The sequence below is a fragment of the Schistocerca nitens genome, chromosome 3 (genome assembly GCF_023898315.1).
Source record: "Schistocerca nitens isolate TAMUIC-IGC-003100 chromosome 3, iqSchNite1.1, whole genome shotgun sequence".
NCBI lineage: Eukaryota > Metazoa > Arthropoda > Insecta > Orthoptera > Acrididae > Schistocerca > Schistocerca nitens.
The window spans coordinates 765,458,539-765,474,962 of NC_064616.1; the positions used below are offsets into that span (position 1 = coordinate 765,458,539).

The following is a 16,424-nucleotide window of genomic DNA, read 5'->3' on the forward strand; positions in this document are numbered from 1 at the left end:
TTAGTTAATGGCAGATGTCGAGGTTCGCGTTCCAGTGCAGCATACAATTTTAATTTTTCACGTACTGTAATCTAGTCATTAGTAGCTCCACACTTACGTGTAATAATCGAACTGTCATATGCTGTCAAAGAGTACTAATTTTATTTTTAATCCGAACCGTAAAAACAATACCATATATAAATTTAAGCTGTTGTGCTTCACACCGTTTTAGCTGGTCAGATGTAATCAACGCGAAGTTTTTTCCGCCAAGAGTTAAAGCAACTTCGTCTCATTTATATGTCCCCGGTTTGGGGGTTTGATGGCTAGTTTTAGAAGTTAATTAGGATTTTGATTTGAATTTTATATTTAACAAGGCTTTGTAAACATGCAGTTCTCAAATAGCTTCGTTATTCAGATTGCATATAAAGCTCTGGGTTACTCTTAATTGGCAGCGTGTGATTATACAAAGAAATGAACATGCATCCGGCAACAGCACCGTAGATAGTTAACAACTACAGTTTGGGAACCAAAATATCTCTCGATGGTAGCTTTATCTGATGTTTGACAAGATGGATTTGAGAAACAATTTTCATTCTAACGCGATATTAAGTATTTTTTTACTATTGTACTCTAATTTCTTGAAATTTTAGTGTCTAGCTTTACAGGATGTATCATAATAAATGCCGAAAACTGACACGGAAGTAAGAATACAATAACGAAAGCAAAAATGTTACAGTAAACGTAAGTCCGAAAACGAGCCTTTTGTAAGATACTCGTTAATTGTGGTTAGCGCTACTGACTTCAGAACAAAACATTGTCATAGTTAGTATAAATGAAATTGAAATTTAAATTTGTCAATTAAGAATCATTGAACTGGGATCAAAATTCACTTATGGCCAATACTTGGGATAGCGGCACATTTTACAGCTGATTTACGGCACCATCCATCACACAGATATGGTCCTAGGCGGATAGGTCGAGCAGGACCTGTACCGTAGCCTCCAAGAAATCACGTGACCACAGTCTTCTCGTTTTTCTGTCTGGGTTCATCTCAAAGGTGAAGCACGAACTAGTGCATTGATGATTCAATAACAGAAGCAGCAGATTGTATATGCCTCAAAAAATTTACGAGATGATCCGAGATTGTTAGAATAAATTTGTAACTCACGGTTAGGACTACTGAAGTATTGCACATACAAACGCGAGAACTACACGTGGAACTCTTTGTTTCAGAGGTGTACAGTATGCCGTAAAATCGAACGTTCTAAAGCAGTACTCTGTTTCTTGATAACCTAGTTCATATATAAAATCTGAGGGAAAATTTAAAGGAACTTACAAGGGGAGGCCACGACGTTTGGAACGCGGATTTACTGTAAACTTCGTACACTCTCAGTACTCCACGAGGACAACAAAATGTGTAAGCCGTAACGCGTACTACTAAAGCGTTACTGAGAAAATCGCAAGGTAATTTCGGTCGTCGAATATATATCTGTGCGTGGCCATTTTAACCGTGAAGCTGCTGCAGCCGAGTGGTGACGGCACGGTAGCTCAGCGTGTTCGGGCAGCACGTCAGCTTCCCTTTCTGAAAAAAAAAAAAAAAAAAACTGAGCGAACGGATGAACGAACAAACTGAACGGGTGTCATCGGACTCCTCCCTGAACAAATTCAGCGAACAATATAGAACAAAATGTATTTTTTTAAGTGTTTGGCATTCAAGACGCTGGATCGCTGGATCGAGTTCCGTTCGTCAGTTTTTTTTCCCATTATATCAATTGTAATATAAATAGTAAAGAAAATGACTGTGTTGAAAATAAAAATAAAAACTGACGAACGGAACTCGATCCAGCGGCTTCAACGCTAAACACTTTTTTAAAAAAAGCATTTAGTTCTATATTGTTAGTTGAATTTCTTTATGGTAGACGTCCGATGACACCCACTCAGTTTCTTCGATTATCAGTTCACTCAGTTATTTTATTATAAAGGGTAACTAACGCTCTGACCGAACACGCTGAGTTACCGTGCCGGCACCATTCGGCTGCAGCCGCTTCACGGTTAAAATAGCCACGCACAGATATATATTCGACGACCGAAATTATCTTGCGATTTTCTCAATAAAGCTTGAGAAGTTCGCGCTACGGCTTACACATTTTGTTGTCCTCATGGAGTATTACGATTGTACGAAGTTTGCAGTAAACCCGCGTTCTAAACGTCGTGGCCTCCCCTTGTTAAACGAAAAGCTTACATTCCAAATACATTTGTATTGATTGCCTGTTCTGTCTATTCTTGGTAGAACATTTTATACATTATGAATGAAAACAGACACGACACAAGTCTAATATTATACAATATTTATTATTTATTTTACAAAACGTGTTCTCGGCCGTTACGGCATCAGCAGGTGCAAAGAAAGCAAGTGTGTAATTTTTGTTGGATTAAAAATTTTCAGCTTATGCATCTACAGATTACCTCGCTTTCCACAAATAGCATTGTTAAATTTTGACTTCGGACTAAAACGAGAGGAATTACTTATGTGAAAATGCGATGTGAGGGTATTTAATTGAGCTAAAATGTGTGACACGTGAACTAATGAACTAAATTACTAACAACAGTAATTGTTGTGAGAAGAAATGAAATTGAACAATAAACGTTGCTGAAATGTTCCAAGGGAGTGGCTGAACAAAATAATCTCGTGCTTAACAGGTGCTATATTTCAAACAGGTTAGATATACTAGTGAAATTAAACAACTATGTGGAGTAGCTGTGACTGTGCGAAGTAAACATTTTTAACAGGGCAAGTGGAATTATAGTATATGAAATAAAGGAAAAAATGGGGCATCAGAAGGGGTAATTTACAACATGGCCTCGATGTAATCATGATTAGTATCTGCAGTTAGAAGTGGAGAGGAAGGGAAATGTGTCTGGACAAATAAATAGTAGATGTTGTAAAATATTACACTAGTGCCATGTGTGTCTTTATTCATAAAATAAATCTGTACTAACTAGGACAATATTTCATATCTAAGACGGTGACGGGTCGTATCCATGGATTAGCAAGGACTAGAGTTGTAGAACTACCGTAGGATACCACAGACTATCGAAAATAAAAGTAGACTACAGTAGTTTTCCGAGTAGCCTTGGTTAGTTAATTAGATGTGTTGCACACCTATCGGGCGTTACGTAATTTTGTTTGGTTTGCTTTGTTTGCGATTGCCATCACTGTCACTAGCTCCCCTAGAAAAGCGGTGAACCGTCTGGAAACTGAGTGAGGAAGTAGAAAGTGCCGCTTAACCTACAGGATATTCATCTTGAGGTTGAAGCATTCTTGTTCGTGTTTGCTTTAACAGTACATATGGCTTTGGATGGGGTCCGCCTTTAGCAAAACACATCTACAGAACATTTTTGTTCTAGATAGTTAACTTCTTGTCTCTTATTTAAAAATAATCAGTATTTATAGAAAAACTTAAACTGACAATGTTTAATTAATGTTTTATTAGAAAATTGTTGATTTGTCACGAGAAATATGGGGATGTTGTAGTAAAAATAAAAAAGAAACCACGCTAACAAACGCAGTTTCCTCAAAAAAGGTAAAATTAAATATAAAATGCGAAACAAAAACATATGAACCATCGCTTCAGAATTTCGTTGAACTCGCACAAAGCACGTTTCCATTTTTCATAAACAACTTTCGCACTTATCAGTAATAAGAGGACACGCTTGCCTTTGTCATGATGAAGAGCGTTCTACTGAGTACAAAATATCAAGTAATAAATATATAGATTTTTTATTTTTGTGCACATAAACTGTACTTGCATCAAGGTAATTTTTTTTGCTTACATGAAAGTGCAGAAGTTACACGACCAACTAATTTTCATTAATTATAAAATGCAATTTATATTTCATTAGGTTCTAAAATAAACAATGGACTATGCTGAAGATGTGAGGTTCTAATTAGGAGCAAACCAAACCAAACAAACAAGAGAGGAAGAGATGTCATCGGCTGTCAGTATCTCGCTCACACATTCGTTTATGTTTTTCTCCCTACTAAAAGGGCACTATACTGCCGCTAATCCTTCCATTTACTACGTCAGCTATGTACTGTACCAAATCTACCAAATCGTAGCTTTGGTAGAGAGCAAGTCCAGCAAGGGCCCATGTTTACTGGGACAGTTTTGATTCCTTTATCGTATACCTTCACCCATGTCAGTTTACGCTAATAATTATGACGCCCCCTTTATAAGTGCAACACACGATGTACGTGTCTCATTTTCGTCCTATATATGAGATATATGAATGGTCAAATTTTATAATTGTGAAGATCGCGGGGAAAACAATGACATGTCTTACAAATCGTCGTTCTGTATGTTCCACATACTTTAAGCCTTTGCTTCATCTCCAAATCCGTGATAATACAACCGCAGAACACTGAGTGGAGTTTCCTGTTTTTAATGTTTGAGTTAAATATTCCGCCTTGTACCCGAACGCTATTGCTAAAGTTCATGCTGAGAAAATACCAATAGGTTGGATGCCAGAGAAGGGATGTGAACTGCGTCGATCTCAACGTGCGCGGTACCGTCAGTCGGCAATATTGAGGAGAGGTATTTGTAATGAATATGAAAGTAGCGTCCGCTGTTTCGGCTGCGTGGGATATGTTTCACATATCAGCGCCCGTCACCACACGCGGGATGGTCGGAATCAGCGGACCAGGTCACCTGTCAGACGGCGTTAGATGCGGAACTTAGATTTGTTATGACATTTTTCTGCTGCGTGTCCAGCCACGTATTGAGTGCATCGTTCTGACATATTGACTGCCAGCGCAGATTTTGGCAATCATAGCAGCAGCAGGTGGAAAGGCGAAATTGCCTTTCGCGCAAGAGCTAATCGGAAAATCGTGTTGGACAGTTTCAGCGGAAGATAGCTGTCAGAATCCCATTCTGTACGTGTTACCAACATCCTCAGCGATGGTCGCGACGGTATCAGAAAATGCAATGCATAAAGGAATCAGGTTTGGAAGAAAAATCGTTCTATATGATGAGTGGGGAAATGGCAGCAAACGCTGAAAGACATAGCTTCTGTGGTTGCCTCGAACCGAGACGTATCAAATCTTAACAGCCATCTACTTCTGGCATCCATATTACGAACATATATAAAACCGCAATTAAAATATTTATAGGAAAATGCTAAATAATAAAGTTAGAAAAATACAACCCGAAGTGCGTAGGTGGTATCACATCATCTTATAGCAAACAAAAGTATGATAGTATGTGTTTGATTACATTTAATGAACTGACTTTAGAGATGAAGCGGACATTTACGGCACAGAAAGCTATGATGGATTTGCTGCATCCTAGGATCATTTTTGTATTACTAAGATTTGCAAAGCCCTTTTTTCGATTGGGTACGTTAGTACAACAAACACTCAATCTAGGTTTATGTGGACTCGAGACTGCACAGATCACCAAAAATCGCGAATCATTCAGAATACCCATATTTTCATAACAAAGTTCGTTCGCCAATTGCGAATTCTTTTGAGCCCAAATGCCTTAGATCTGAAAATATTACCAATTCGTGACAAATGAAAATTTGCGCCGATCGGGACTCGAACCCTGATTACCCGTCTATAGCAAACGGTCGCCTTAACCACTTTTTTTTTTCATTTTGTTCGTTATTGATCGTTGTGTTTGGTCGTTGCGGACGTCGCAAGACATCCTGTTCAAGTTCGGTGGTTGATCCTTCCACTCAGTTTTTTATTACAGAGGCCAACCGACTCTCTGACCGAACACGCTGAGCTACCGTGCCGGCACCACTCGGCCATCGGTTTACGCTTACTGGAGCAATCCAAACCTCCATATGCCACACTCTCTTAGCCTCTACTGCTTGCAACATTACTCGAATTCCCTCAACAGGATTAATGAAACAAACAGGTACAACGTTAGTATCATTATTGTCCTTCTGCTCGTCTAGGATTGTAGTATTTATTTTCGAACGTCTGTTCCTTCAAGCAAGCAGCATATCTGAAGGAACAGACATTCTAAAATAAATACACATATTTTTACCGGAATATGCTATTCACCATATTTAAGAAACTTACTTCATGTAACATTTGAAATCCCGCTGTATTATTTACGCATTACTCGCCGGAAACAAGGGGCTGGAAATTACCGACCTTTAGCTTCTAGGAAAGTATTAGTCAACTTACAGACAGGAAATGGGCCGTGGAGATGTTATGAGGGCAGCATCCCAGCATTTGTCTTTAGATGGAATCGGGAACGAACAAAAAACATTTCAGAGATGTTCGACTGCAAAAAGGTAGGAATTTAAGGAGATGGGGCCTGGATAAATTCAAATAACCAGTGGTTGTAGAGAATTTCAGAGAGTATTATTGAACAAATGACAAGAAGGGGGCAAAGAAATACAGTAGAAGAAGAATGGGTAGCTTTGAGAGACGAAATAGTGAAGGCAGCAGAAGATCAAGTAGGTAAAAAAGACGAGGACTAGTAGAAATAATTGGGTAATAGAAGAAATATTGATTTTAATTGATGAAAGGAGAAAATATAAAAATGCAGTAAATGAAACAGGCAAAAAGGAATACAAACGTCTCAAAAATGAGATTGACGGGAAGTGCAAAATGGCTAAGCTGGGATGGCTAGAGAATAAATGGAAGGCTGTAGAGGCTTATCTCACTAGGGAAGATGGATACTGCCTACAGGAAAATTAAAGAGACCTTTGGAGAAAAGAAAACCATTTGATATTCATACAAGAGCTCAGATGGAAACCCAGTTCTAAGCAAAGAAGGGAAAGCAGAAAGGTGGAAGGAGTATATAGAGCGTCTATACAAGGGCGATGTACTTGAGGACAATATTATGGAAATAAAAGAGCATGTAGATGAAGATGAAATGGGAGATATGATACTGCGTGAAGAGTTTGACACAGCACTGAAAGACCTGAGTCGAAACAAGGCCCCGGGAGTAGACAACTTTCCATTAGAACTACTGATGGCCTTGGGAAAGCAATCCCTGACAAAGCTCTACCATCTGGTGAGCAAGATGTATGAGACAGGCGAAATACCCTCAGACCTCAAGAAGAATATAATAATTCTAATCCCAAAGAAAGCAGGTGTTGATGTGAAAATTACCGAACTATCTGTTTAATAAGCCACGGCTGCAAAATACTAACACGAATTCTTTGCAGACGAATGGAAAAACTGGTAGAAGCCGACTTCGGGGAAGATTACTTTGGATTCCGTAGAAATTTTGGAACACGTGAGGCAATACCTACCCAACGACGTATCTCAGAAGTTAGATTAAGGAAAGGCAAACCTACATTTCTAGCATTTGTAGACTTCAAGAAAGCTTTCTACAATGTTGAATGGAATGCTCTCTTTCAAATTCTGAAGTTGGCAGGGGTCAAATAAAGGGAGCAAAAGGCTATTTACAATTTGAACAGAAACCAGATGGCAGTTATAAAAGTCGAGGGGCATGAAAGGGAAGCAGTGGTTGGAAAGTGAGAGAGACAGGTTTCTTGGCTAGCCCCGATGTTATTCAACCTGTACATTGGGCAAGCAATAAAGGAAACAAAAGAAAAAATAGGCGTAGGAATTAAAATCCAAGGAGAAGAAATAAAAACTTCAAGGTTTGTCGATGACATTGTAATTCTGACAGAGACTGCAAAGGGCCTGGAAGAGCAGTTGAACGGAATGGACAGTGTCTAGAAAGGAGGATATAAGATGAACATCAACAAAAGCAAAACGAGGATAATGGAATGTAGTCGAATGAAGTCGGGTGATGCTGAGGGTATTAAATTAGGAAATGCGACACTTACAGTAGTCTAATAGTTTTGCTATTTGAGGAACAAAGTAACTGATGATGTTCGAAGTAGAGAGGATATAAAATGTAGACAGGCTATGGCAAGGAATAAGTTTCTGAAGAAGAGAAATTTTTTAACGTCGAGTATACATTTAAATGTCAGGAAGCTATTTCTGAAAGTATTTGTGTGGAGTGTAGCCATGTATGGAAATGAAACATGGACGATAAATAGCTTAGACAAGAAGAGAATAGAAGCTTTCGAAATGTGGTGCTGCAGAAGTATGCTGAAGATTAGATGGGTAGACCACATAACTAATGAGGTAATGAACAGAATTGGGGAGAAGAGGAGTTTGTGGCACAACTTGTCTAGAAGAAGGGACCGTTTGGTAGGACATGTTCTGAGGCATCAAGGGATCACCAATTGAGTATTGGAGGGCAGCGTGGAGGGTAAAATCGTAGAGGGGAGACCAAGAGATGAATACACTAAGCAGATTCAGAAGAATGTAGGTTGCAGTAGGTACTGGGAGATGAAGAAGCTCGGACAGGATAGAGTAACATCGAGAGCTGCATCAAACCAGTCTCTGGACTGAAGATAACAACAAGAACAACAAATCTGGGTGTTTCACTTTTTTTTTATTAGGCAGTGTATTTATTCGTGACCGCGAAACGGTAGAGTTGTGACGTCGTCCCACCGTTGAGAAATATCCCAGCGTAGTGCCCACGTATGTTATTTGGCGACGGAGGAATTAGTACAGTTTACTTTGTTTAGTAGTCTCGTAATTTCTTTTAATTTCGGTCCTTATTCTTTTCTTCTGAAGCCGTTTTCCTGTTAATGAATTTCCAGGGGTCTTCTAGACATAATTGAGCAGTAATGATTTGACCCTGAGAGAACTTAAGTATCGGAAAATAGAAATTGGTGGTCCCTGGACGCAGGGCGTGACCTGATACTCCCGATTTATCGGCCGGCTGCATTGGCCGAGCGGTTCTAGGCGCTTCTGTCCGGAACCGCGCGACTGCTACGGTCGCAGGCTCGAATCCTGCCTCGGACATGGTTGTGTGTGATGTCCTTAGGTTAGTTAGGTTTAAGTAGTTCTAAGTTATAGGGGACTGATGACCTCAGATGTTAAGTCCCATAGTGCTCAGAGCCATTTTTGAACCATCTGGGACAACAGGGGTCACGCACCTTGAGGAGGGACACCTGTTTGAATCCGTGACCCACGAACCTAAAACAGTTTCTGCGATACAGTGCCCCGCGACATTATTTAGGCCCGCGCACCGCCGTGCAGAGGGAGTTCACGTCGAGCCAGAGCTACAGACGGACATCCACTGCACTACGACGCCGCTGTCTGCTCGCGACCATTTGTCCCCTCGACGGATACCACCTGGTCTATGCAGCTCCACCGACGGTCCAGTCTTTGTGGTTGGATGTCTTAACCTGTTTCACAAACTTTGGTGGAACACTGACTGTATTCTGTTCTTCCAAGGATCTGTATCACTGTGCACGTACCAAAAGTAAACTGTTGTGGAACTTCGTTTCTGTGTGCAGCAGTACACCTTTGTAAATATTGGTTTGTGGAAAACTCGACCAGGTAGGACGCTTTGACCTGCTGAACAAAAGCCTCCGGCCTGTTGGTCATTTTTGAGTGCTAATTGTGTTGAGTTCGTCGGTCGCAGGTTCGAATCCTGCCTCGGACATGGATGTGTGTGATGTCCTTAGGTTAGTTAGGTTTAAGTAGTTCTAAGTTCTAGGGGACTGATGACCACAGATGTTAAGTTCCATAGTGCTCAGAGCCATTTGGACCTTTTTTTTTTTTTTTTTTTTTTTTTTGAGTTCGTCGGAGAAGACGAGCATACAATTTTTTTTTTCCAATAAACTATAATTGTGGAAAATTAGTGAGTTTAGTTTCACCTACGGTGGATGCTTTGAACATAACTTTGGGTGTTGGGCTGCGTCATTGTAACTACTAAAACGGCTAAATTGCCTACGTTTCGACAACTTGCTACGGTCCTGAAGAGGACCGCAGCAAGCCGATCGAAATGTCGGCAGTTTAGCTGTTTTAGTAGTTACAGTGACACAGCCTAATATTCAAAATTAATTTATGCAAAATGACGCCGGCTGTGGAAGACTACGAATTTATAAAATTTATTGTGTGGTTTGTAATGTTTGTATAATACTAAATTGCGACGCCCCGTAAGTAATATTCTGTAAACTCTGATATTCAGATATTTCTAATAATTTACGAAACAGGTAGTGAAATAGAGTCATCTTTCAGTGGAAGCAGTATCTTTTTAGGTATTGACATCTAAATTCAAATATCATAATTCTTTTTCTTCTTCTTTTGCCTTTGCCGTTTTTCCCTCACTGGGTCTTCATTGATATACGAGTTGTGATGTTAGTAGTCGTCGGTGGCCGGATGCAGTTCCTGACTCCATCACCTACCTCCCGCCCTCCCCCCGTCCCCCCCTTCCCCCCTCCTCCCCCCCCCCCCCCACCAGCCCTCCAGGAACGAAACTCATGTACCCCATCTATCTGACTCTGGAGATGATCTCTTGTTCAAGTGTAAGAACGTTTCCTGCATGTTTGTGTGTCGTGTATCTTAGACGGAACTTGGGTAGCAGCCCGGAGTTTAGGGAAAGGTGGGGTAAAGTGACCACTGTAAGGGAAATTAAACTTCACCGAACCATGTACAGCTAAAATTTCCCTATAATATATAGGAACTATATGCATTTTTATGAAGTATTACACAGTGGACACATTTCTCTACCTGAGAGGGTGATGGGTGGGGGGTGGGGGGAGTTAATATGGAGTTTTCTAGACATATTTTCTAAGCATCTTGATGCCCTAGTGTCTGAAACATTACCGAGCACGTGGAGCACATCGCTTGCAATGGGATTTTTGTATTACGCAAATTATAACAGAACAGAAAGATTTTAGGTAATAAAAATTAAACAATTCAAAATCATCACATAGGGACAGAATGACGGGTGATGGCTATGTGAGTAAAATGATTTAAAAGCAGTATGATCTGTAATATTATCTGTGATAAATGGAAGTAAGTAACTCTTATCGTGTAAACACCTTCACCATTTCTCCCGACGGGTAGTGTGGTCACTTTTCCCGACCGGACACGATGTCTGCGTTAGTTGTTCACAGAGGAACTGTCAAATTGAAATAAATAATAAGGAACTACATTTGCAGGCCAAACGTTGTTTAAACATTTATATGGCAAAAGAGTGTTACTCTCGGTATAAGGGAGATAAGAATTACATATTATAAATGACTTATCTGACATCAAAAAACTGAAAATCAGAAGATATTTTATTAAAAAATAACGAATTGTGCTTCCTTTGTCAAACTCACTGACAACAGCGAAAGAGTATCTTTGTATTAGAACTAGTTGGAGCACTATACGGCAGGCAGCAACACTGTTCAGGGCAAAAAATACACAATGGCCACTTTACCCGCCCTGGACACTTTACCCCACGTTCCCCTGCCAAGCTGGCGATGATGATGATGATGATGATGATAATGATGATGATGATGATGGGTTTGTGGGGCGCTCAACTGCGGTCATCAGCGCCCGTACGAAGTCCCAATTTTTTCACAGTCCAGTTATTATACACAGTCCAATCGGGCCACTGTCACGAATGATGATGATCATGGTGAAATGATGAGGACAACACAAACACGCAGTCCCCGGGCAGAGAAAATCCCCAACCCGAAGATGGCTGTGAGAAACAGACTAAAAACCGCATCTTCGCCGTCCCAATGGTTAACCCTTTTGCAGGGGTATCCCGGCAGCGTCACGTTTACGCCCTCCGCTATGAGGGCGGGTGGATACAAATAGCACAACCGAATTTTCAGCATTCCAGAATTCTCTGAGCATGTGAACCAGGACACAACGTAACCAGTTTACTCGCAGAGACAGTTCAGGTTCTTATCTATAATCTGAATCCAAATATCACACCGTCACCAAATTTAAAACCGGATGAATTTTCAAATTGGCTATATCTAAGAGTTATAATGTTACTTATAATCCGTCTTGATTGCAAATTTTTTATTCATATGACCGGTTTCAGTTCATTCAGAACCATCTTCAGATCTGATATTTCACTTACAGGAGTAACCCGTCCAAATCCAGCAACTTCCACATGCTGGGTGACGCAGCATGTGAATATTGCTGGATTTGGACGGGTTACTCCTGTAACTGAACTATCAGATCTGAAGATGGTTCTGAATGAACCGAAACCGGTCATATGAATAAAAAAAAATTTTGTAATCAAGACGACGGATTATAAGTAACATTATAAAATCACTGATTGCTGTTATCCCATCAGACATTATGTTTGTTTTTGCAAAATAAATCTAAGAGGATAATTGTTGTGGCTGCTACTGACCTCTGGTGAGTTGATGCACGGCCATCTTGACCTGGGAGAAGTTTCCGCTTCCCAGGTCCCCGCGGATGCGGTAGAAGCCTATGCGCTTCCCCAGGCTCACCTCCGACTGCCATTTATGGTCCTGTTGTTGGGCTCGAACCAATCGTTCGTACGGCGTCGTGCCGGCTGGAGCCCTCTCCTCTGCGCATACACAGAAGAGCGCATCCACTTACTTTTCTCTGCTATGTAGCAGGACCATAATAAAGTACAGGGTGTTTCAAAAATGACCGGTATATTTGAAACGGCAATAAAAACTAAACGAGCAGCGATAGAAATACACCGTTTGTTGCAATATGCTTGGGACAACAGTACATTTTCAGGCGGACAAACTTTCGAAATTACAGTAGTTACAATTTTCAACAACAGATGGCGCTGCAAGTGATGTGAAAGATATAGAAGACAACGCAGTCTGTGGGTGCGCCATTCTGTACATCGTCTTTCTGCTGTAAGCGTGTGCTGTTCACAACGTGCAAGTGTGCTGTGGACAACATGGTTTATTCCTTAGAACAGAGGATTTTTCAGGTGTTGGAATTCCACCGCCTAGAACACAGTGTTGTTGCAACAAGACCAAGTTTTCAACGGAGGTTTAATGTAACCAAAGGACCGAAAAGCGATTCAATAAAGGATCTGTTTGACAAATTTCAACGGACTGGGAACGTGACGGATGAACGTGCTGGAAAGGTAGGGCGACCGCGTACGGCAACCACAGAGGGCAACGCGCAGCTAGTGCAGCAGGTGATCCAACAGCGGCCTCGGGTTTCCGTTCGCCGTGTTACAGCTGCGGTCCAAATGACGCCAACGTCCACGTATCGTCTCATGCGCCAGAGTTTACACCTCTATCCATACAAAATTCAAAGGCGGCAACCCCTCAGCGCCGCTACCATTGCTGCACGAGAGATATTCGCTAACGATATAATGCAAAGGATTGATGATGGCGATATGCATGTGGGCAGCATTTGGTTTACTGACGAAGCGTATTTTTACCTGGACGGCTTTGTCAATAAACAGAACTGGCGCATATGGGGAACCGAAAAGCCCCATGTTGCAGTCCCATCGTCCCTGCATCCTCAAAAAGTACTGGTCTGGGCCGCCATTTCTTCCAAAGGAATCATTGGCCCATTTTTCAGATCCGAAACGATTACTGCATCTCGCTATCTGGACATTCTTCGTGAATTTGTGGCGGTACAAACTGCCTTAGACGACACTGCGAACACCTCGTGGTTTATGCAAGATGGTGCCTGGCCACATCGCACGGCCGACGTCTTTAATTTCCTGAATGAATATTTCGATGATCGTGTGATTGCTTTGGGCTATCCGAAACATACAGGAGGCGGCGTGGATTGGCCTCCCTATTCGCCAGACCTGAACCCTTGTGACTTCTTTCTGTGGGGACACGTGAAAGACCAGGTGTACCGATAGAATCCAGAAACAATTGAACAGCTGAAGCAGTACATTTCATCTGCATGTGAAGCCATTCCGCCAGACACGTTGTCAAAGGTTTCGGGTAATTTCATTCAGAGACTACGCCATATTATTGCTACGCATGGTGGATATGTGGAAAATATCGTACTATAGAGTTTCCCAGACCGCAGCGCCATCTGTTGTTGACAATTGTAACTACTGTAATTTCTAAAGTTTGTCTGCCTGAAAATGTACTGTTGTCCCAAGCATATTGCAACAAACGGTGTATTTCTATCGCTGCTCGTTTAGTTTGTATTGCCGTTTCAAATATACCGGTCATTTTTGAAACACCCTGTAATTACATAAAACATGCAAGTCTCCAGTGAGAGCAATTCAACACAGACAGCTAGACCACAGTGCAAACCACAATAATATTTTCACTTAAAAGGCGACCGTATCTACTCGTTATCACCGATTTCGTCAAATTTTTGGTATTTACAGGTCTTTGTCACAAATTAAATTGACAGAAGTGTGAGCTGCACATGGTCAAGCGTTTAGAAAATGTAGCAGTTTTGGCACTGGTCAGACTAGGCACAAGTCATTTATGTAAGCGTAATATCGAGACAGCAGTTGGCGCAGAGGTAATCCGTACTTCGTGAGGTTGAGTCCCTATGCAGAAGCTTCTTTCTATTTTCAATTCAAACGTTACTTAAACTGCCAATAAATCTAAATAATGTTCAATATATTGTATTTGTTAATATTTTCATTGAAGGCGTGAATAGGAGAGACAAAGGAAAATTTGGGATTGCAACTAAATTTCCAAGAACGGATTGGCCTTAGAGCGCCCACGAGGATACTGTAAATAACTTTCTGAGAAGAGATTTTAATTTCAGCGCACAGGACTCGGTATTCCGTTAGCTTCAGTTTTCACCTTCAAGCAGTCCTCGACAGGTGCACTAGAATAATCAGCTTCCGCTGCAGGTAAAATCTGCTCATTGAGAGAGAAAAAGAAATTACATTCCGAGAAGACGGCATCAAAATAGATTCTGTTGTACATTATCAGCTATCCTCGCCAATATTTGGCGAAATGATGCGTTATGCGTGGTTTGCCGCCACTTTAAAACAACCATATAATAGTAAAAAATGCGACGTTTATACCGTCTGTAAGAAGCCGAGATAGTTATTGCTTTCCCTGTTTTTACGATGAGTATCACACCACCTCGTGTAAAATAATAAAAATAGCTTATCTCACATACTAAAATCTCTTGTACGCATTACCATCCCTTTCTAGAAATGTATTTTCAATCCCAAATTTTCCTTTGCCTTTCCTTTTAATGCCGTATATGAAAATCTTTATAAATACAATATACTCAGCATTAGTTCTGTTTCTTTGCAATTTAAGCAACGTAAAAATTTAAAATAAAAGGAATTTTCTGCACAGGAACTCGACCACACGACCTCAATTTACTGTTTTGTAATCTTTCCGTTGCGCCAACCGTCTCCTGGAAGTACGCTAACGGAAGTGGCTCATACCTCATCCGACCTGCAAGAAATATGTTCGTTTTTCTAAAAGTTTATCCATCTGGAGCTCTCACTTCTGTTACTTCCATTTATGGCTAAGCACTGCAAATACCAAAATTTGGATGAAATCGGTGATCACGAATAGGCGATTTCCTGTGTTAAACGTTTATCCATTGTGCTACATCAGCCATGCGCCACTACTTGTGCAAGATTACTTCCATATATAATGTTAATAATAATTGGAAACAATAAGAAAGCAGAACTAAAAGTGTCTTGCTGGACAGACTTTGAGGACATATTCCTTGAACTAAAACAAGGAAAAAATGTCAAGTAAACATGGGTTTAAAATGCATCCCTGAAGAGCTATGAGAACTTGTCCACGTTAGTTACAGTGAAAAACATCTCTTCTATTGAATAAGTACTCATAGCTCTTAAGAGATGTATTTTAGGGGTCATGTTGACTTGAAATTTTTGAGTCTGTCGGTCGACTTTTAAGTAGCATTCATTGTATGTTAACTAGTTACATGCGGAAGCAATAACAGAAACTGTGAATAAAAGATAAATTGTTATCATAGTTTCATAATTACAGATAATGCTATTTGTACACTATATATAACTTCAATAATATGTTTAATTCTCTGCTTCTTCATCTAAGGAAGTTTTCCTTTTCAATGAAGCAAACATTTCTCATTTTCCTTGTAATTTTTGAATTAGTATCTTAATATTGCCACATAGACCCTCCATCTAAATGCCGTATGAATTTTTTTTATGATGAATTACGTTTTATTATAATATGAAGACATCTGGCTAACGCTGGCGCGTTTTTTCTGTCGCATTACTTAATCAGAAAGTGCCTTACATCATTGATAGTTCCCATGACGTGTCTAGCTCTCCACAGCTCGCTGGAGTATGCAAAGAGAGGACTCATATTTTAACTTGAATGATGTGAAAATCATCTAACTATGAGTCATAAGTCATGGTTAGAAATTACTAACACGGATTCTTGACAGAAGAATGGAAAAACTGGTAGAAGCTGGCCTCGGGGAAGATCAGTCTGGATTCCGGAGAAACGCACGAACACGCGGGGCAATACTGACCCTACGACTTACGTCAGAAGAAAGGAAGGCAAACCTACGTTTATAGCATTTGTAGACTTAGAGAAGGCTCCAGAATGAAATTTTCACTCTGCAGCGGAGTGTGCGCTGATATGAAGTTCCTGGCAGACTAAAACTGTTTGCCGGACCGAGACTCGAACTCGGAACCTTTGCCTTTCGCGGGCAAGTG

At 40.6% G+C, this 16,424-nt stretch overlaps 1 protein-coding gene across 7 annotated transcripts in view; it reads right to left on the bottom strand.

The window, feature by feature from the left end:
* Positions 1-16,424, bottom strand: part of LOC126249755 (serine/threonine-protein kinase NIM1) — a 518,432-nt gene that overhangs the window by 82,229 nt on the left and 419,779 nt on the right. For all 7 annotated transcript variants that reach the window (XM_049951438.1, XM_049951437.1, XM_049951443.1 and 4 more), the window contains one exon: positions 12,180-12,359. In XM_049951438.1, the coding sequence (XP_049807395.1) occupies positions 12,180-12,359 (180 nt within the window). The remainder of the gene's footprint in view (positions 1-12,179; positions 12,360-16,424) is intronic.